Here is a 23,279-nt window from a genome sequence, read left to right as displayed (position 1 = left end):
GAAGTTGTTTCTTGGGTTTGTTGATCTGGAGAAAGCATTCGATCGGGTTCCACGCGAAGTAGTGACATGGGCATTGAGGAAGTTAGGAGTGGAGGAATGGTTGATCAGAGTGGTGATGGCAATGTACAAAAGAGCGCGCACAGCTGTAAGGACGAAGGACGGGAACAGTAGTGAGCTTGAGGTGAAGGTGGGAGTGCATCAGGGGTCGGTACTAAGTCCACTACAAATTTTTTTTTTTTTTTTTTTTTTTTTTTTTTGTATACTGAATCGAGGCTCGTGAAAGAGCTAACATTTACTTCACAAACAAATCGACCAGACAAACAAAATACACAAAAAGAGGGAGCGGAAGACAAGATGGGGAGAAAAGGGGAAGCACACAAACACAACATCCGAGAGCAGGGAGATGTGTGGAAGGGAGAGGGCCCGGGGGGAGGAGGCATGGGAAGGGGGGGGGGGGGTAGGGAGAAGTATAAAGCACAAGGACACCAAGGACTTCCAGGACAGAAGTTGGTATTTCAAAAAGTGGAATTGGGGTGAAATTATCGGGGGTAGAAAAGATCAAGGTTTTGGATGGGGGAAGATAAGAGATGGTGGTGAACAGCTGTTTTAAAGACTTGGAGGGTGGAGTGGGATTGAAGAGAGTGAGGGAGTTTGTTTCAGAGGCGGGAGAAAAGAGGAATGAAGGAGTGAAGGTGAGCAGAGAGTCTTGATTTTGGCAGTTTAACCAAAAGAGGGTTGCAGGCAGATCTTGTGCGACCTGTAGGAATATTTGCGGGACAGAGCCCAGAGAGAGCTGGGGGGGCAAGGCCAGAGAGGAGTCGGTAGAAGACGGAAAGACCACCGACCTGCCTGCGGTGAGTGACTGAGAGGCCCTTGGAGTTAGCTTCATCGCGGGAGATTCCAATGATTCTGAATACTTTGGTTTCAACAGCGTGAAGGCGAGCGAGGTGTGAGGCAGGAGCACCAGCCCAGAGGGGAGAGCAGTATTCCATTGAGCTGCGGATGAAAGCCTTGTATGTGGTGAGGAGCTCAGGTGTGCCAAGGAAGGACTTCGCACGACGGAGGATGCCCAGTCGGCGACTGGCTTTGGAGGCCAGATTTGAAATGTGGTTTTTCCAGGAAAGATCATGGCAGATAGTGAGACCCAAAAGCTTGAGTGACAGAACTTCTTGGAGAGGATTATTCAGAAAGTGGATGGGAGGGTTGTCCAGTCGGTCTTTTCGGAGAGACATCGTAAGAGTGTGAGATTTGTCAGGATTGAAAGACATGTTCCACTTGTTTGCCCAGTCTGTGATTTTGTCAAGGTCTGCAGAGAGTGAGGAGGCTGCAGACTGCCGATCTGAGGGATGAAGAATGGAGCGACAGAGAGTAGAGTCGTCAGCAAAGACATAGAGAGGATTTTCAAGAGAGTCAGAGAGATCATTGATGAAGACCAGAAAAAGCACAGGGCCCAGAACACTGCCTTGGGGAACTCTAGCCTGAACAGGAAGAGGAGATGAGAGAAACCCATTCAGGGCCACACGTTGACTACGACTAGAGAGGAAGTCCACCAGCCATGCGTGGAGATTTCCATGGATACCAAAAGAGGAGAGTTTGGTGAGCAGAGCGGGGTGCCAGACCGTATCGAAGGCACGTGATATGTCAAGGGAGACTGCTCTAATTTCCTGTTTGGCATTGAGGACCTCCATCCATTGTTGAGAAAGCAGAAGCAGCTTGTCCAGAGTGGAGTGTCCAGGTCTGAAACCAAATTGATGATCAGAGATCAAGCCATTGGAGAAGAGGAAAGATTTCATATCTGAAGCAATGATGGATTCCATGACTTTGCTGATAATTGGGAGAAGGCTGATTGGTCTGTAGTTGCTGGGATCTGTTTTTGCACCTTTTTTGTGCAAAGCGGTGATGTTGGCAGATTTCCAAGCAGATGGAAGATGACCTTGAGCAAAAGAGAGGGTGAAGAGAACAGAGAGAGGGAGTGAAAGAGCGGAAGAACATGATTTTAGGACCCGTGGGCTGATGCCGTCAGGTCCAGTTGCAGAATCAGAGTCGAGGGTTGACAGAAACTTTATCACCTTGTCAGGAGGAAAGGACACAGAGTCCAGGAGCAGCTGGGTACGACTGGGTACGGTGGGTACAGAGAGGGATGGGTTTGGGACACAAGATTTAGAGGCAAACACAGAGTTGAGGCATTCAGCTTTTTCACGTGCGGAGTCAGCCGTGTGGCCATTTAAGGTGAGGGAGGGGATGGAGGGGGAACAAACACCAGAAACAGATTTTACCAGACGCCACCAGGATTTGGAAGAGGGAGACAGATAAGAGAGTTCGGTCCTGAGGACGGAGAGATATTGTTTCCTGGCTCTCCTGAGGGTGGACACACACTTGTTTCGGGCTTTGTGAAAGGAAATGAGATTTCCTTCCGTTGGATTTGCTTTCCAGGAGACGAAAGCAAGTTGATTCTGGGCAATAGCCTCACCACAAGATTCCGTGTACCATGGACGGGAGGAAGGGTATGACAACTGAAGACGAGAAGGGATAAATCTGTGCATGAGAGAGAGCAATTTACTTTGGAAGAATTCCCAGGATGAGTTGATGTCAGAGGCAGTAGAGATGGGAGACCAGTCCAGATGATTGATGGCTGCTTGAAGACCGTGCCAGTTGGCCTGAGTGAAATGCCAGACTCGTCGACGCTGAGGAGGCTCTCTGAAAATGGTCAGAGAGATGTCCACTTTAACAAGCACATGATCAGAAGAGCCGATTGGAGCAGAAGAAGAGCAGCAGACATTTTCAGGGAAGTTAGCCATAACCAAGTCCAGAAGAGAAGATTCTCTGTTGACTGAGATCCGGGTTGGGAAATTGACAGATTGTGTCAGTCCCAGTGAATCACAGAAGTCCTTTTAGTTGGGGGGGCCAATGTAGCAGATTGAAATGCCCGGTGAAATTGCTTGTTAATTTTTGGACACTGGTTGGGCTGTCTTTAGGGATGATATAAGTTCTAGAAAAAATATGTCTCCAATTGTTTCAAGTTCTTTATGGCGGCCATTTTGGATTTTCAAAATGGCGGATGTCGAAAACGTAAAATTCCATTATCTTGGCTTCTAAATGACCTAGAGTTTCGATTCTGGTGTCCAGTTGTACATTTTTGGGGATAGAGAATTGAATGAAACCTTCTTTAATAACCTACAAGGGATAAAAATAGGTTTTTATGGCACAGCCGAACCAGTGTCCAAAATCTAACTTAATGCACATCTATCTTAATTGTTATTTGTTATTTGTATGTTCCAGATTCGTGACCCTGAGCTATGATGGAGCCAAAAAGCAAGAAAACCAAGAAAGAAACTGATTTCACACTTTGCATTCAGTGCCAGGATCCCCAAGGTGCACTAGTGACTGAGCCAGCACTGGGCTCATATGCAAAGTTTCTCCAGTTCATCCAGGAGAGGGCACGATATGGTGATGCCGACTTCAAACAGATCAGCGAACGAGTAAGCTGTTTCACTGCCACTGACTTGAGGAACAATAAAGCAAAGTGGCACCGGGCATGTTATGGATCTACATGCAACACTGCTCACCTGGAGCGTGCTAGAGTTCGCCACCAGAAAGCCTGCGAACATGGCGACACCCAGCATCTTCATAAGAGGTGTGGACGTCCTTCTTCTGCACCTGCCGCTGCAAGTACCTCAGGTTCTACGCAAGACGAGACTCTTCGCTTCACACGTTCATCATCAACTCCATTCAACAGAGACCTTTGTTTCTTCTGTCAAGAGGTCACTAAGGAAAGTGTACATGTTGTATGCACGTTCAACGCAGGTAAACAGCTGAAGAAAGCTGTTGAAGAAGGCAGCAACCACAAGTGGAAAGTTCAGCTGAGTGCTGCCATCAGTGCACATGATGCTCATGCGATCGACGTCAAGTATCATCTCCCATGCTGGGTGCAGAATGTCCAACGTGCTCCCAAGAGTGGGACATCAAGTGATGACAAAGAACACATACTGCAAGAAACTAATGTTATCAAAATAGCCGCAGACATTGAGTTTGTCAGCCTTGTTCGCTCTCTACTCCAAGCTGGTGAAATTCTCAACATGTCTGACCTGAAGTCGGTTTACTCCAGGATTCTTGACAATAATGGTGTGCACAATGTCCCATCACCTACTACCCAAGGCATGAAGGAGAAAATCAACTCTCACATTGATGACGTTCACTTCATGAAACCAAAACGTCGAAACGAGTCAGACTGTGTATTCTCCACTGCCGTGCGTGATGCAGCTGTCGAAGATGCAATGACGAAGACAAATGAAAAAAACATCGAACAACTGTTTGAGAGTGCCTCTGTTCTCCGCAGTGCCATTGCTTGTCAGAACAAGCACCCATGGCAATTTGAAGGAGAAATGAACACTGATGATGCTGAAAAGCATGTACCCAAAGTACTCTATGCTTTCCTCCGCTGGCTACTGGAAGGACCAGCCACGAGCATTGAGCCAGAGACTATGCGCTCAGCCACTATTCATCGAGATGTTATAACCATCAGTCAGAACATCATGTACGGCTACAAGTCAAAACGCCAAGTCACGTACAAGCCCAAAGAGCCAGATGCACCATTCCGCCATCGCTTAGAATGGCCACAGCAGCTTGCCGTTGCCATTGTAGTCCATCAGTCCACCAGAAACAAGAAGCTTCTGGATTTCCTGCATGGGTTCGGTCTGTCTGTTGATTATAGTCGGATCTTGCGGTTGGAGACACAGCTGGCCAACTCAGTCATAGAGTCTACGACAGAACAGGGTGTATACTTTCCAAGAACCATGCGCATAGGGACGTTTGTCTTCTTTGCAGTGGACAACAGTGACTTCAATGAAGACACACCTGATGGGAAGCGGACACTCCATGCTACAGCCTGGGCACTCTACCAACGACGGGAACATGCACCCTCCACAGATGAACATAGAACACTGACACTACATGACCGAAAGGCCAGACACCGCTCACTCAAGGTTCTGACTGCTCCAGACTTTGTTCCTTGCCAAGCACCAAACAAACAATCTGCCACAGGTACCACGTATAGCTTCAAGACACGGTCAAACCCAGATGTCACCAAGCCGTACTCTGCGACGGACACAGTGTGGCTACTTTCACGCACAATCATGCGAACAGCTGAAGCTGAGGACGTACAAGACGACATCATCCCACCAGATGACCAGCTGCAAGCTGCAGAACCCCAGCATGCTGACCCTGTTGGGTCACTCGTCCACGATCCAAAACAACCACCTGGCAGTAGGATCAAGCATCACGATATCCCAACTTGGACAGCCTACAACTCACTGCTCTCCTCTTCGAAGCCTCTGACAGAGGTCAACGCCCTGCCATTGGTAGCAGCACCAGCCCATGAATGGCAAACACTGATAACAGTCTTGAAACAGACACAGCAAATCAACTGCATGGTCATGGGTCCCGATAGGAAGACAGTGATCACCTTAGACATGGCCCTGTATGAGCGAGCCAAACAGCTGGAGATGACCAGAGATGACTGCAAAGGCAAGTGGGTACTGCGACTAGGGGAGATGCACACTGTGATGGCTGCACTGAGGGCTGCTGGGAATGCCATAGAGGACAGTGGTCTTGACGAGGCTTGGTCTGAGGCTGATATCTATGGCCCAACAACGACCAGACAAATACTGGAAGCCAAGCACATGAAGAGGGCTTTGGAGGCCCACATCACCACTGTCCAAGCCCTCTTCGACCTCTATGTGGACGAATTCTTCCAAGAGCATCCCCATCTGAGGGGCCCATGTACCCAGTCAGCACAACAGGTTGCCCAGAGCTGTCATCTACACAACCGAGAGGAGATGACAAGCGCGCAGAACAACATGCTAGCTGTCCTCGAGTCAAACGAAGTCCTGGAGGCCATGGCAAAGTTTGATGAGAGGAAAGAAGCCAAGAGTCCACTGTTCAAGTTTGTGCGACGCTACATGCGGATGATAATGCTGATATACACATTCATCCGTGCCACCCGTGATGGACAATTTGAGCTTCACCTGTCTTCACTGGATGAGATGTGCATATACTTCTTTGCACATGACAAACAGAAATATGCCAGGCTGACTCCCCGGTACCTTGCAGAGATGAAGGCCCTGAAGATGACAGATCCAGGGATCTACCAAGAGTTCATGGATGGGAACTTCAGTGTCCATAAGAATGAAATCCCCTTCTGTGCTGTAGGTGTGGACCATGCACTGGAGCACATCAACAGGATCATGAAGGTGACAGGGGGTATTGTGGGCATTACCCAGAATGCCAGTGCCCGCGAAAGGTTCTTTCTGACAGCACCAGAGCTGAGTAGGCTTGCTGAAGAAGTCCGTCAGATGGCTGGCTCACAATCAGCTACACGCAAGGAGCACCACGACCTATCAACCACAGTCTGGGCTCGGCAGGAAGACAGCATTCGTCGACTGAAGAATGTGATCAGAGAGTCCATGAATCCCATGACGCATGAGGGTGAAGACCTGACGACTATCATCACCAAGGTGGTGATGCCAGCTGAAGTACAGAAGGATGTCTGCAACCAAGATGAGATTGGTCAGAAAGCGTATAACACGTTTGTTGCAGAGCGCATCAACACAAATGAAATCAACCTTTGGGCCAGAATGGGAAAGGTCAAACTGAAGATGTGGAAGAGTGCCAGGAAAGCTGTGAAGCACAAACTGGCAGACAAGGTTGTAGAGCTGAAAGACGACAGGTCACTGTTTGCGCGCATGCTGATCGTGGCCCGCTCACGACCAGAGATCAACTTGAAGGATGCCATAGGTCAATATGAATTCACCGCGCTTCCACGAACCCTCTTTGCAATGGCTGGGACACTACTACCATGCACAGACAAAAGCAAGCTCATGGGCATCCTAGAAGATCTACCCAAGAAGTCAACTGGCACTGGTCAGCAGCCAGACGACGACAATCCTGAACATACTCCACCCCCTCCCAAGAAGGTGACTGTCATAGACGGCATGGCATTAGTGCAAGCAATGGGTAAGCCACAATGGGTCAAAACATGTGCCCAGTGGGCTGGCCATTTCAATGCAACACTGGACTGCAAGACCAACGGGTATGATGAAGTCCACCTCGTGTTTGACCGATATGATCTGCCAAATTCACTGAAAGAGGCCACACGGGAGAGGCGCCAAGGTGGCAAGCCGCCCACTGCTTACCACGTTCAAGACAGCACCCCGATTGGGAAACTGACAGCAAAACAGTTCCTGTCGCACACCAACACCAAAGATGAGCTAACTGTCTATCTGGCAAAGAAAGCTCTGTGTCACTTTGAGGGGACTACCAAGGTCTTCATCGTCACTTCAAGGCAGGATGTCTTCTCCAACTGCATGGATGTACAGCATCTCCGTAGCTCCCAGGAGGAGGCTGATACGAGGATCTTTCTTCACAGTCTAGATGCCGTCCGAAGAGGTGCAACACAGCTGTACATTCAGTCACCTGATACTGATGTATTCATCCTAGCACTCCACCGGTACCATGAACTATGCAAAGACACATACTTCATCACGGGTGTGGGGAACAAGAAGAGGCAAATCTCACTGGAACCAATAGTACATGAACTTGGTGTCAGGAAGGCTGCAGCCCTACCAGGATTCCATGCATTCACGGGAGCAGACCAGACTGGTCGGTTTGCCGGCAAGGGAAAGCTCACATGTTGGCAAGCCCTCAATAGGTGCTCTGTTGAGGTGGTATCTGCGTTTCATGACCTTGGGGCCTCTGAGGAGCTGAGAGCTGACACAGAAAGTGACATTGAGGCATTTGTATGCCAGCTGTATGAGCCTCGTACTACAGTTGTGGATGTGGGCAAGCTGAGGTGGAGACTGTTTACCAAGAAACAGCTAGAGGCACAGAAGCTGCCACCAACACGGGGAGCTTTACATGAAGCCATTGCTCGTGCACATTTCCAGGCCATGGTGTGGCATCAGGCTGATGTACCGGACCCCCAGCTTCCACAACCAACAGAACATGGATGGAGAGCAGAAGGAGATCAGCTGGTGCCCATCACAACCAAGGACCCTCCAGCCCCAGCTGCCATCACACATCTAATCAAATGTAACTGCAAGAAGACCCAATGCATGTCTCACTGCTCATGCAGGTCTCAGCATCTCAACTGTTCTGAGATGTGTATGTGTGGGGCAGATGAAGAGGTGTGTGGTAACACGGGTCAGGAGCGCCCCATGGGAATCGATAACACTGATGATGAGGAGGATGGAGATCCTTCAATGTAACAATGAACACTGCCAACTAAAAATATTGCACAAAGACATTATAAGTGTACATTTGAACACTAAAGTCCAGCCTTTATGTGATTTAGAAGTGAAAATGATGGAAAAAAATATATATATGTGTTGGCATAAGTGCGTGAAAATCCAAGATGGCTGCCATAAGAACCCTTTTGATCATATGTAGGTGTATAAATGTGTGTTTATTGGATTAAGTATCCGCAAATATGTACATTTGGACACCAAAATTAACACTCTAGGTCATTTAGAAGCCAAGATAATGACAATTTCGGTTTTCAACAAACGCCATTTTGATAATCCAAAATGGCCGCTATAAAGAACTTGAAAAAAATGGAGACATATTTTTTCTACAACTTCTATCATCCCTAAAGACAACCCAACCAGTGTCCACAAATTAACATTTGAATTCAACGGGAAAACATTGGCCCCCCCACTATTTGCTGAAGAGCCATGGCTGGTGAGAGAGGTACCCACCCCCAGCCAACTGGCATGGTGACAGTTGAAATCATCACATATGAGGAAGAGAGAGTTGGGATGGGTAGATAGAAGTTGGTCCATATTATCAGACAGCGAGATGTAGATGGAGTCATCACTGATGATGGCTCGGAACTGTGATGGATGTGCTGGCTCGGAACGTAAAGGAGGGTTTACTGTGGGAGTTGTTGGATGCAGATGATCTGGTGTTGATTGCAGAAATTATGGATGGACTGAAGGAGAAGATGAACAAGTGGAAGGAATGTATGGAGACAAAAGGTCTGAAGGTGAATATCGGAAAAACGAAGGTGATGGCAAGTGGTAAAGCATGTGGTGAGGTGTAAAGAACTGGGAAGTGGTGCACTGGTGGTGTGCTGTGTGCAGAAGGGTGTCAGAGTGAATTCCATTCAATGTACAATGTGCGCTGAGTGGGTTCATCAAAAATGTAGTGGTTTGAGAGGGTCATTAACCAGTGTGGCAGCTACATTCAAGTGTAAGGTGTACACAGAGGGAGATGCAGATGGAGGAAATGTTGAGTTGGATCTTGGAGACGGCGTGAAGCTGTAAGGTGTGGAAACATTTTGTTACCTAGGAGACATGCTGAATGGAGAAGGTGGCTCAGACTCGGCAATGGTTGCTCGAGTGAGATGTGCATGGAAGAAGTTTCGGGAACTGAGTGGCGTGCTGACGAGGAGGGGAGTGTCGTCGAAGCTGAAGGGAAAGGTGTATGCTGCATGTGTGAGAAGTGTAATGATTTATGGTTTCAGCAGAGTCCTTATTGTTTCAGCAGAGTCCTTATGGTTTCAGCAGAGTCCTTATGGTTTCAGCAGAGTCCTTATGGTTTCAGCAGAGTCCTTATGGTTTCAGCAGAGTCCTTATGGTTTCAGCAGAGTCCTTATGGTTTCAGCAGAGTCCTTATGGCTTCAGCAGAGTCCTTATGGTTTCAGCAGAGTCCTTATGGTTTCAGCAGAGTCCTTATGGTTTCAGCAGAGTCCTTATGGTTTCAGCAGAGTCCTTATGGTTTCAGCAGAGTCCTTATGGTTTCAGCAGAGTCCTTATGGTTTCAGCAGAGTCCTTATGGTTTCAGCAGAGTCCTTATGGTTTCAGCAGAGTCCTTATGGTTTCAGCAGAGTCCTTATGGTTTCAGCAGAGTCCTTATGGTTTCAGCAGAGTCCTTATGGTTTCAGCAGAGTCCTTATGGTTTCAGCAGAGTCCTTATGGTTTCAGCAGAGTCCTTATGGTTTCAGCAGAGTCCTTATGGTTTCAGCAGAGTCCTTATGGTTTCAGCAGAGTCCTTATGGTTTCAGCAGAGTCCTTATGGTTTGAGCCGAGTCCTTATGGTTTGAGCCGAGTCCTTATGGTTTGAGCCGAGTCCTTATGGTCTGAGCCGAGTCCTTATGGTCTGAGCCAAGTCCCAGTCGTTAGGGTTTGAGCCGAGTCGCAGTCGTTAGGGTTTGAGCCGAGTCGCAGTCGTTAGGGTTTGAGCCGAGTCCCAGTCGTTAGGGTTTGAGCCGAGTCGCAGTCGTTAGGGTTTGAGCCGAGTCGCAGTCGTTAGGGTTTGAGCCGAGTCGCAGTCGTTAGGGTTTGAGCCGAGTCACAGTCGTTAGGGTTTGAGCCGAGTCTCAGTCGTTAGGGTTTGAGCCGAGTCGCAGTCGTTAGGGTTTGAGCCGAGTCGCAGTCGTTAGGGTTTGAGCCGAGTCGCAGTCGTTAGGGTTTGAGCCGAGTCGCAGTCGTTAGGGTTTGAGCCGAGTCGCAGTCGTTAGGGTTTGAGCCGAGTCGCAGTCGTTAGGGTTTGAGCCGAGTCGCAGTCGTTAGGGTTTGAGCCGAGTCGCAGTCGTTAGGGTTTGAGCCGAGTCGCAGTCGTTAGGGTTGGAGCCGAGTCGCAGTCGTTAGGGTTTGAGCCGAGTCGCAGTCGTTAGGGTTTGAGCCGAGTCGCAGTCGTTAGGGTTTGAGCCGAGTCGCAAGTCTCAATTCACCGTCGTATTAATTCAACTTGTGAAGTCCAATATTTACTGATAAACCTTGGAGTAGAAGCTATCAAGGAATTAAGACACAGAGCTTCATTTATTACAATTGAACACACCCACTCCCTTCGAGAGAATTGGCTAGTTGTCCCCCCACCTCCCTTACGATGTGGGGGGGGGAGTGGGGGGAGTGCGTTATTTGTGCCCATGGACCAACCCTGGGTACGAGCAACACGCATGCCAAATTTGATGGAGATCGGGGCAGCCCTGTTTTTTCTGTTATTTTCAGATGTATAAACATACACTACACGGAATTGCCTTATTTAATACGGTAGGACGTACAGGTTGTGGAGAAAAAATAGAAACACCTGGGTAAATGAGGGACACCAAGCTTATTGAAAGCAAAGGCTTCCACACAGGTGGGGCCCAGGCATTCAATTTAGTAAATAACATCGCAGCATGCTTAGGGTCATGTTCAACGAGAACGGCATTCTGACGTGTGATATCGACTGATCTACCTCTGCCCACATTATTAAATCATTATATCTACTTGTATCATCTTTGATTTCCATCTCCTCAACTGTTCTCAAGTATCACATTTTTACTTTACATGACCTCTGACCTTTGATGCCGAAATCTAATAAGTTCATCTTTGCATAAAAACAAGTACAAAAAGTTTTAATTAAAACAAAAGCCGCGTCGATGTTACACAATGCCTAGATGCAGCTGTGCCTATAACATCGATGTTATAGGCACAGGACATTCCTATTGATTCGATTACTTGATGTTATTTTTGTGCAAAGTGAAAATATATCTCGGCAATTTCCCGTGTGTGGCGACGAATTTTTTAATATATCTCGGCATTTTCCCGTCTGTTATTTCAGGCGGTGTATGACTGACCATGCCGCGATTTAAAAAAATATATATCTCGGCAATTTCCCGTGTGTGGCGACACGTGAACGAAGCTATGCTCCTCTCTCCACATTATTGTGACGACGTATAAATTAAATATTTCATCGTGACGATTGTCATCAAATGGACGAATTTTTAATATATCTCGGCATTTTCCCGTCTGTTATTTCAGGCGGTGTATGACTGACCATGCCGCGATTTAAAAAATATATATCTGGGCAATTTCCCGTATGTGGCGACACGTGAACGAAGCTATGCTCCTCTCTCCACATTATTGTGACGACATATAAATTAAATATTTCATCGTGACGATTGTCATCAAATGGACGAATTTTTAATATATCTCGGCATTTTCCCGTCTGTTATTTCGGGCGGTGTATGACTGAGCATGCCGCGATTTAAAAAAAAAAAATCTCAATGGACTTGAAGTTACAGGCCTTTGAGAATTCATTTCGTTCTATAAAGGGCAACTTTCATCGGATTTTCTTCCCGTTTTTTTTCAACCGAGTCTAAAACTATGTTAGCGACTGTGAAAAATGAAATGATATATCGAATTTGATTTGAAATAAAACTGTGTGAGAGAGGAAGACACCATGGGCCTACAAAACAGGCCTCAAAGCTATGCGAGTTAATAAAATGGTGGATATTTGTTTATATGAAGCCTCGCCCAAAGTGGGTGGAGCTATGGTTCCCAGAATGGGTGGAGCTTTGAGGTTTTGTCTTCTCTGCAAGAACAACAAGAAGAAGAACAAGAAGAAGAACAACAACAACAGCAGAGGGCACTCTATGACCAGCGTCTGCGACGCGGCTAAAAATCTGTTTTTGGTCGTATCCTTCTGCCAAGTTTGGTCAAAATCCCATCACTGAATCATAAGCGAGCAAAGTGCCAAGTTTTTTTTAACGGGACCTCTTGACCCCATAATCTAATCGGTTTATCTTTACATCATAATACATACCTGGACCAAGTTTGACTGACTTGGTTCCCTTCAGCCATTCTGAAGTTATCGACGTAATGAAAACCTATTACTCACTCTGACCTTTGACCTCTTGTTGCCGGAATCTAATCGGTTTATCTTTGCATCATAATGTATACTTGTACCAAGTTTGGTAAAAAAAATCCCTTCACTGGTTCACAAGTTCGTTCAGGAACATAATTTTTACCAAACGGGATCTTTGACCTGTGACCTCTTGACCCCATAATCGAATCGGTTAATCTTGCATCATTATACATCGGTGTTGTGGTCGAGTCCACCTGGTCTGATTCCAAGCTGTCTGAGTCCAAGTCCTGAGTGTGAGGACTTGGCAATCCGAGTCCGAGTCCTGTGCTGAACATTTATCGGAAAGCGGCAAAAAACGAACTTATTTGTGTTTATGTATTATGTAAGTGAACACGTTTGAATATCAAAACCGACTGACATTGTAACTTGTTACTTGCATCATCATTTTATTCCATATTATGTCCCTCTTGCTGGAGTTTGCACATTTGTTTCGGACTGCAAAGTTTCTGATAACGTACAAATCATGTCCAGAAAATGTCGCAGTAAAAATGTTCATTTATTGTCAATTGTCAAAGTTAGGAAAGTCAACAACGGCATCACATAAACATAGCTCAAATTGTAGACATGAATCATTTAAAAACGGTGATTTTACGTCTGCGAGACTTTCTTAAAATATTGCCTCCAAGTTGGACAATTCACTCCTTCGCCAAATGAAACTGCCTCGGCATCCCTATGCGTCTCATGGCGTGAAAGGAATCGTGTGTTTATTATTATGTATTATTAGCCCCCATTGGACTTGTCCGAAACGGGTCCTTATGGATGGGTCTCATCCGTGAAATGCATCTGTCTGCAACCATAATCTCAGACACGTATGAACCGATTTTGTTCATACTTGGCGGAAAGACAATACATGATGTTATACATATGCACAAAATGTTGTTTCACGATTCAATCAAAGATGGCCGACTGGCGGCCATTTTAGGTGTCCTCTCCGGCCGAGCTCCCATGTTCGGTCCCCTAAATATTCCTTCAGGATGCACATCTGCCAGCAACCCTCTTCTGGTGAAACTGCCAAAATCAAGGCTCTCTGCGCACCTTCACTCTTTCATTCCTCTTTTCTCCCGCCTCTGGAACAAACTCCCACATCTATCTATAATTCCAGTAATCTCTGTCTGTACGTTTGTACGTTTGTACGTCTGTTTGTCTGTGACCACTGTTTCTCGACAACCACGGGTCCGATATACTTTTAACTTGCCAGGTATATTGCTGGGGACCCGAGGATGTGCCTTTTCAAGGTTTCATATTAATCGGACAATTACTTACCGAGCTATGTCCAAAAAACGATTCAACCAATCAGAGAGCAGCGAACGATCGCGTGTGCCGAACGTGGCGGGCACACTCTGCCTCGGATGGCACATTTGAGAGCGTATTCATTTATTTCACGTTTGCAAACTATGTTGGCGTTAAACTATGTTTTACAACTAATAAAAACGAATTTGCGATTCATTCGCTTTCCTGCGCGTTTGTGCACGCGATGGCGATTTCTTTACCAAACTCCGGAAGCCGTTCGCTTTGGACCAAACCATTGCATGTAAATAGAGGGGGGGGATTGTCACCACTCGCAAGCCGTTCGCTTTGGACCAAACCATTTCATGTAAATAGAGGGGGGGGATATAATTTTAGATATAGATATAGTACGGGCATGCCCTAGTTTTATTCAATCTCACTAGTCCCTCAGGTCTTCAAAACAGCTGTTCACCACCATCTCTCATCTTCCCCCATCCAAAACCTTGATCTTTTCTACCCCCGTTAAAACACCCCAAATCCACCTTTTTCAATCTCCGACTTCATTCCTGAAATTCCTAGTGGTGTTCATTTGTATTATACTGTGTACCCCTCCCCCCACCCCCTTCCTCATGCCCTCTCCCTTCCACAGATCTCCTGATGTCTTTGATCTTCACTGTTGTTGTGCTTGTGTGCTTTCCTCTCTCTTCCCCTCTTTGTCTCCCGCTCCCTTTATTGTATGTTTTCTGTGTCCGCACATGTTTTCGTGTTTAATGCGTCAGCTCTAACACGTGCCTCGCTTCTGTATACAACAACAAACAACAGGCGTTTTAAGGCCATTTTCCCTGCAAGAGCGGGGGTTAGCCTTGCGGTCCCCATGACGATCTTCTCCATTTTGCCCCTATTTTCTGCATCTCCCCTTGTTAACCCACCTTGCCCGCATTTCTTCTTCGACCATCTTTAGCCAAGTCTTTCTCGGTCGTCCCCGTCCTCTACTTCCTTCTACATTCATTTCCATCACGCTTCTCAACCAGTTCACTTTCATCCTTCCTCAACACATGACCAAACCATCTCAACCCCCCATCTCAACCCCCCCCCCCCCCCCTTCCCACGCCTCCTCCCCCCAAGCCCTCTCCCTTCCACACATCTCCCTGCTCTCAAATGTTGTGTTTGTGTGCTTCCCCTTCTCTCCCCATCTTGTTTTCCGCTCCTCTTTTTATATATTTTGTTTGTCGTGGTTGATTTGTTTGTGAAGTAAATGTTAGCTCTTTCACGAGCCTCGATTCAGTATACAAAAAAAAACAAAAAAAACCTGTTCCTCTTCACAGCATCCATCACAGGCTCTATTCCCATCATCTTTCGCAATTCATCATTTGTCTTCCTCTCTCTCAACGATACTCCACACATCCACCGAACCATTCGCATTTCCACCCTTTCCAGCCTTTATTGCTGCTCTACGTTCATTACCCATGTCTCGCTCCCATAAATCAAAACACTTCTCACACATGCAGCACACAACCCTTTCCCTTCAGCTTCAACGACACTCCCCTCCTCGTCAGCACGCCACTCAGTTCCCGAAACTTCTTCCATGCACATCTCACTCGAGCAACCCTTACAGAGTCTTGATCCACCTTCTCCATTCAGCATGTCTCCGAGGTAGCAAAATGTTTTCACACCTTCCAGCTCCACGCCATCTCCAAGATCCAACTAAACATTTCCTCCATCCTCAACTCCCTCTACGCACACCTTACACTTGAATGTAGCTGCCACACTGGTTAATGACCCTTTCAGACCACTACATTTTTGATGAACCCACTCAGCGCACATTGTAGCCGGCGAAGCCGGGGTTGTGAATGAACGCGTACGTATTACTGTTGGAAAAGCCAGATTTTGCTGAATCCTTTGAAATCGCTTTCAAAAATCGCACCAAATCGCTCCATGGAGGCCGCCATCTTGCGGATGCGGAAGTATGCATAAAAAAATTGCGAAAAAGTTCAATATGAGTTTTGTTTCACCTGTCTTTTTTTGATTCACAATCTTATGCACCTCTAATTTGTAATTAAAATACTTTAAGACCAACCTCGTTCCCACGGGCCCGCACGGGCCCTGGTTATCTTCTACAAAAATCGTCACCAAACACCGGAACCAATGAGATTCGAGCATTTGAAAAAATATTTCAAAAAAGTTTTTTTACCCGCATTTCGGGGAGGCTGAAAACGGCGTCGAATATTCTAAAATTGACGAAGAATTATTTTTATAGAAATCTCGCGGCCGTAGGGCATAGTTTTTCACGGCCGGAAATATCCGAAGTTGAGACGGAATTCACCCGAATTAATCAAGAAGGAAATTTATAAACTTTAATCTCATCCAGAATGCAAATGGTGTCATTTTGAACTAGGTACGGTACTTACTACACCTATCTACTACCAACTACCTAACCTGCTGATGCCATTGTGATGGGTAAAATAGTGGCAAGAGGCTTTGGCTTCGCCGGCTCATTGCGGCTTTGCAGTCGGGTACTCGTACATTGAATGGAGTTCACTCCGACACCTTTCTTGCACAGCGCTTATTGTATACCAACCCCCCCCCCCCCCCCCCTCGATGGTTGAACATGTCCTCGACCACATATTGGACGTGCATTTAGCCATCTTGTTGGAACTTGGCAAACATATATTGAAATATAATGAACTAGCAGAAGTACCCGGGCATTGCCGGGCGGGGGAGGAGGAGGGGAGGGGGGAAGAGGAGGGGGAGGGGGGAGGGGGCAAGGGGGGGGGAGGAGGAGGGGAAGGGGAAAGAGGAGGGGGAGGGGAACCGGGGGGGGAGGGGAAGGGGGGAGGGGAGGGTGTGGGGGTGCCCTGGGGAAGAAGGGCCCCTCCTCCTTCCCCCTTCCCCCTTCCCCCTTCCCCTCCCCCTCCCCCCTTCCCCCTCCCCCTCCCCCCCCTCCCCCTCCCCCTTCCCCTCCCCCCTCCCCCCTCCCCCTCCCCCTTCCCCCCTCCCCCTTCCCCCTCCCCCTCCCCCCTCCCCCCTCCCCCTTCCCCCTTCCCCCCGTTCCCCTCCCCCCTTCCCCCCGTTCCCCTCCCCCCCTTCCCCCCATTCCCCTCCCCTCCTCTTCCCCCTCCCCTCCTCCTCCCCCTTAACACCAGGGGGGTTGACTCAGCCTGTCATCCTACCGAGGTCGGCAAATTGAGTACCAGTTCACTGGTTATTCCCTGTGTGCCGCAAGAGGCGCCTAACAGGGTTGGCGGCACGAACCCGGAAGTCGGAACTCATTGTCGTCAAATAAATGTAGCATGTATGTTTCACTCTCTGTCACATGCCGTTGGTCCCATGTCAATCGGATGAAGTTGAAAAATTAACATTACGAAGTTTCTCTGGGACGTACTGATTCCGAATAATGAAGTTGATAAATTAACGTTCCGAAATACGCTAATTACGCTAACCAAAGCGCTGGCGCTGCGAAGCACTTGAGGGAGCGCTGCGCTCCCTCCCTTCGATTCCCTCCCTCTTCTGCTTGCGCTTCTGCGCTACTACGCTAATTTTAAAACGTGAAGTTTAAAAAAATTTAAGGTGTGCTGTAGTTGCTCTGAGACGAACTGATTCCGAATATGCCTTTGGTTTTTCTCTGCGATGAGTAGTTCTCGAGTTATAAGAGGACAAACAAACATACTTTACTGCTTTATATATATAGAAGAAAGATGATTGCTTGCACATACAGTATGCATGTCATCCTTTTTCGAAATCAGATCCAAGATGGCCGACGGGTGGCCATTTTGTTACTTAAATGTGTCCCCAACCATTTCTCAGACATTCATGAACCGATTTGTTCAAACTTGGCACAAAGACAATACATGAGAATATACTGTTACGGTCCGCGGATTGGATGTTATTTACCGAGCGGAGGTAACCGCGGCCGAACAGTTGTTCCCCGTTTCTTCCCGACTCACCCGATTCACCCAGACGTTGGCCAAATCGCGCTATGCCAAATCAATGATAGAAAGGACACGACGACTGGGAAAGATGAAACGACGCAAGGGGGGTACAGTTCTCAAGACCTCCGGAGGAGGGTATAATTACAGTGGTGGAGAAAAGGGGGTAGATTACAAGGCAGAGTGAGGTAAAGACACAGAAGAGATGGGCACTTAAATACAGTCTTATCTATTCCCAGACAGACCACGGACAAACGGACAAGGTAGACTCACACGGGGATTGATGGCAGGAATGGACAGGTAGGTCGCTGGCACAAGGTGCACCTTGGCTCGGGGACAGGATAAAGCACGGTTCAAAGATGCAGGGAGGTCTCACAGCGCTCGGAGGTGGTCTTGCTTGCTCCAAGCTCAGCACGCATCTGACGTCACCTCTCTCTCACTGCGCATGCTCAGCGGGGAGTGACACGCCCTCGGCTGGTTGGTTCCGCCCCAACTGGGGCCGGTCCGCCGCTTCCATTGGGTGCGGGGGTTACCGGGCTCCGCCCTTGACGAGGAGCCGACAGGGAGCCATGTTCTACCCCTGTTTGGTAACCCCGTCGAGCACATGTCCGATGGCAGCTCGTTGGGAAGGCCTGGTGTCCTCCCACCACTCCTACCAAGCCGGAGTGAGGATGCGCACTCCCTGCGCTCGTTGTTGTTGTTGTTGTTGTTGTTGTTGTTGTTGTTGTTGAAGAGAACTGTGAGGACGAGCTGCGGGGAGGTATTGGGAGGTCCTAAACTTCCTAACGGTGCCATACAATCACATTCTGGTGCAACGAAGGGTCAGATTAATGGAAACGAATCCTTACCTGACATAGACTAAGAATAACTAGCAAGATGTCCTATAGTTGTCTACCTGAGATGCGGTGGACCTGGATGCGACATTTAATGGGGGAAATAGGGGGAGGTCGGGTCCACAGAGTGTTGTTTACAGAAAATGGGACTAGGGAATGGGGGATTGGGGAGAGTTGGGAAGTATTGAGGAAATAGGGGAATATTTACAAGCGGATATGGATGGATGCAAATCCCATATCCGCAACAAAACATTTGCAGAAGATTTTGTTTTGTAATCCGACCAAAATTGGCCGACTGATGGCCTCCGTACAGCAAAATTTCTAAAATCACAGGAGCTATGATATTTTGTGTCTCTTTGTCCTCGTTATTATTGTCCCCCGTCGCACAGCGTAGCGAAAGGGGGACTATGGCTTTCCCCTCCGTCCGTCCGTCCGTCCGTGCGGGCGTGCGTGTTTGCGTACGTGCGTGCGGGAGTGCGTGCGTAAGCGAAGGACCGCATTCAAATTTTGGTGTGTGGGTGCAACCCACGTCAAAATCCAAGATGGCCGCCACCATGTATGTCTGATGCCATGTATGTCTGAACCTTGTGAGATGAATATCTTGAAAAATAAGCGAAGTACCAACTTCTAATCTGGTGTGTGGGTGTATCTCGGCAAAAGAAAGAACGCTATTGAAAATTGGGTAGCCACGTCAAAATCCAAGATGGCCGCCGCCATGTATGTCTGAACCTTGTGAGATGAATATCTTGAAAAATAAGCGAAGTACCAACTTCTAATTTGGTGTGTGGGTGTATCTCGGCATCAGGAAGAACGCTATTGAAAATTGGGTCACCACGTCAAAATCCAAGATGGCCGCCGCCATGTATGTCTGAACCTTGTGAGATGAATATCTTGAAAAATAAGTGAAGTACCAACGTCTAATTTGGTGTGTAGGTGTATCTCGGCATAAGGAAGAACGCTATTGAAAATTGGGTCGCCACGTCAAAATACAAGATGGCCGCCACCATATATATATCTGAACCTTGTGAGCGAAATATCGCGAAAAATAAGCGAAGTACCAACTTCTAATCTGGTGTGTGGCTGTATCTAGGCACAAGGAAGAAGGCTATTGAAAATTGGGTCGCCACGTCAAAAACCAAGATGGCCACCGCCATGTATGTCTGAACCTTGTGAGCGGAATATCCTGAAAAATAAGCGAAGTACCAACTTCTAATCTGGTGTGTGGGTGTATCTAGGCATAAGGAAGAATGCCATTGAAAATTGGGTCGCCACGTCAAAATCCAAGATGGCCGCCGCCATGTATGTCTGAACCTTGTGAGCGAAATATCATATCATAGCATGTTTTCTGCGTCTTCCACTTTGTCAACTCACATCACTTCACCGACGGGGGACCTAGGCGTAACGATTGTTGTTATTATATTTATTATGTACGCTAAAATGAAACATATCAATCAGGAAGGGGGTGGGACGCAAGAAAATTAGGAAGGGGTCAGGACGTTGTGGAAGCAGAAAGAGGGTGGGACACCGGAGACAATGAAGCGTATAACTTGTTGATTTAAATTGTTGTTGTGATACAATTCACAATTATCGACGAAGGCATGATATAATTTAAATTTATTGACAAAGTTTAAATTATCCAAGTCAAATGATGTATAAATCATCACAAAATCATTGTATCTGGTCAGGATGTGCACGGGGTCAATTTTCCTTGATTTGACACGAATATCGATGACATGGTTTGAATAAAGTTGTGCTTCCTATGTTTCTAAGACTGGAGAGTGTTCAGTTACCAGGCAGCGAGGCAACGCATCCAAAGCCAGCTGTACCTTCTCATCAGTTTGGAATTGAGTGCTTAAGCCACTTGGCGAGCACTCTACAAGAAACTGTAACTGAACACACCCCTGATGCTTACCACTTGGACATGGTGTGTTTTGTGCTGTCTGGAGAGTGGACACTGCTTTTAACTTTAGTGGTGGATTGTATGCGACACGGTGGTCGGAGCTCTGGCACGCTGAACATGTACATTATACATGTACAAGGTATACTGTCGCGTCCCTGCCGATTAATATCACCCGGGACGGATGGTCAAACCAGCTTTAACTCCCGAGGCGACCTCCCGATGATGGCGGTTATTTTGCTCGTGCAGGATGGAAGAGACGCGAGACGTTTAACTAACGCAAAACACACGGGTTTATTCCCGAAACCACGAAACATGCAAACGCGACAAATAAAATGCAACACAAAGGATTTGAAAGCAAATACGGCACGGACGAAAATAAATGCTGAGGTAAAACTAAATTCTATTTTGAGGTACCTCGACGCAGTTACGAATACAACACAAGGGAAAAAGTAATAAAATAAGCTCCCCTTTGGCCAGCTGGCACCTCGCTGTGGCCCCAATGAGTCCTTTTAGGAGGTTGGTGGCTGTTGAAGCTCAATGCCGCACAGGCGGGAATTTGGCAAGATGGCGACGGCCGACGAAAGGCTTGCGCATCGAGGGCACCCAGGGATGAAGTGAGTTGTGAAGACGGCCCTCTTTCTTCTCCACCGCCTGGGGTAGGGCCGTGTGGCCTCCAGCTCACTTGTGACCCTACTGTCAAAGCCTCTCTCTCTCTTCACTTTCACTACCGTAAACTCTAACCTCAAAGCGCATCGAAAAAAAACTTTTAATTTTAAGAGGATTTGCATATCTGGTCACTAATGCAACCACCAAGTATTTTTGAGGTCAACATAGGCCAAAAGGTCAACAAACACCAACAAGTTATTTTAGGGATTTTGCAAGTATCGTGCTCTGCACAACATATGTCTTGTTTTCTTATTATTTTGAAGCAAAGGTTTCCACCATTCGTTTGTACTTGTGGCAGAAATCTGAATATGGTATTAACTTAAACGCGTATATTGAACTATAACATGACTTTGATGTGAAGTTGGAGCATTGTTTGTGCATTTGTGTCAATCCTACCTTCTTATGGATTTCACAGAGAAGAAGAGATGGATCGACACAGCAAGGTTTTGTCTCACTCAACATTTCAGAAAGACCCTTTGGGAACAATATGTGAACATCTTAAAAACAAGCTTTTGCAGGAAGAAGGAATATATTGATAATTTTCTTTTCGAGAATGTTAAAAAAAATCGAGCTTTGTATGCAAATATTGTGTGATGCATTTTTGATGTTGACGTCACAGAAGATAATACGTAGTGTGTTCAAAAAGTATCCGACCTTTATTTTTCATGCGTAAAAAAAGAAGCTAGGGAGGCGTTGATTGGTGCACGTATGTAGGCGATCCTAATGCGCACGCGTGAATTTTTTCCCACCTGCAGAAGCTGTCATTCGACGGCAGACCGCCGATGAGTGAGGACATGTCGGTGAGCACCGTCGGATTTTCGTTTTTGACAAAATGACGGAAAAACTTGAACAACGCTACTGCATCAAATTTTGTGTTTTTTGGCCTCGGGGATGTTGGATGCTTCCATTGTGATGACTGCAACTTGGTTTCTGGGTCGTACCCATAAACCCAGGACTCATCGCCAGTGATCACTGTGTTGAGGTAGCTGGGATCGCTGTTCACAGTCTCCAGCATGTCCTGTGCGATCTCCAAACGGAGTTGCTTCTGCTCAATCGTTAGCAGCTTTGGTACGAACTTCGCTGAGATTCTCCTGAAGCCCAAATCCTCCTTCATAATGGAATGAACGGTGTTGAATCTTGCGGATCGTTTCCACTTGGGAATCGCCAAGCTTTACACAAAATTTGATGCAGTAGCGTTGTTCAAGTTTTTCCGTCATTTTGTCAAAAACTAAAATCCGACTGCGCTCACTTACATGTCCTCACTCATCGGCGGTCTGCCGTCGAATGACAGCTTCTGCAGGTGGGAAAAAATTCACGCGTGCGCATTAGGATCGCCTACATACATGAACCAATCAACGCCTCCCTAGCTTCTTTTTTTTTACGCACGAAAAATAAAGGTCGGATACTTTTTGAACACAGTAGTATGTCAACACAGATGAAGCTCACTTACATTTGTGGTGGTGGTGCTAAGGATAAACATCTTAAGCTTGTACTTGGCATTGATGGTGAATTGGAATGGATTTTGATGGCAAAATAAAGACGATGTCTGGGTGCGACATGCCAAGCTGCTGACTCTTCTTCGAGTCAACCCGAGCTTCCATAGCATTGGAAAATTAGCTTATGTTGTGTTTTTGGAAAATATGTTCCTCATTTCACAAGAAGTAAAATATAGAGATTTTTGTGTGAAGATCAAACTGTATTTGGAAAATCGTTTAAAAGTGAATAAATAGTCTGAATTTGATATTCAGATTAATACAATCATTTATGCCACGTCTGGATGAATAGTGAAATGAAAAAAAATGCTGATTTCATCCTGACTGAGAAGAGGAAGAGGCAGGCCTTGGATGAGCTGGATGGGTGGAGTAAAGGCCGTAACCAATCTGTCTCTGTCAGAGATTCGGGAAGCGATGCAGGATGGGGATGTTTGGAGATCAAGAATGTCACCAGAAGTGGGACACAACGTGATGGAACTAACATAACAGGATGAATATGAAAAATAATGAGTATTAGAGAAAGACCCGATTGCAACGTTATCCTTAAATT

General features: G+C 46.9%; 1 protein-coding gene across 1 annotated transcript in view; it reads left to right on the top strand.

The window, feature by feature from the left end:
* SLX9 (SLX9 ribosome biogenesis factor) overlaps window positions 1–22,800 on the top strand; it is a 70,819-nt gene extending 48,019 nt beyond the window's left edge. The window contains exon 6 of the mRNA XM_078782628.1: window positions 21,652–22,800. Within this exon, the coding sequence (XP_078638754.1) occupies window positions 21,652–21,772 (121 nt within the window). The 3' untranslated portion in view covers window positions 21,773–22,800. The remainder of the gene's footprint in view (window positions 1–21,651) is intronic.
* The last annotated feature ends 479 nt before the right edge of the window (window positions 22,801–23,279 follow it).

This window comes from Myxine glutinosa, chromosome 7 (genome assembly GCF_964187855.1).
Source record: "Myxine glutinosa chromosome 7, kmMyxGlut1.1, whole genome shotgun sequence".
Classification (NCBI taxonomy): Eukaryota; Metazoa; Chordata; class Myxini; order Myxiniformes; family Myxinidae; genus Myxine; species Myxine glutinosa.
Note: the sequence above shows the minus strand (reverse complement) of the source record. Positions and strands in the feature narration are given on the sequence as shown.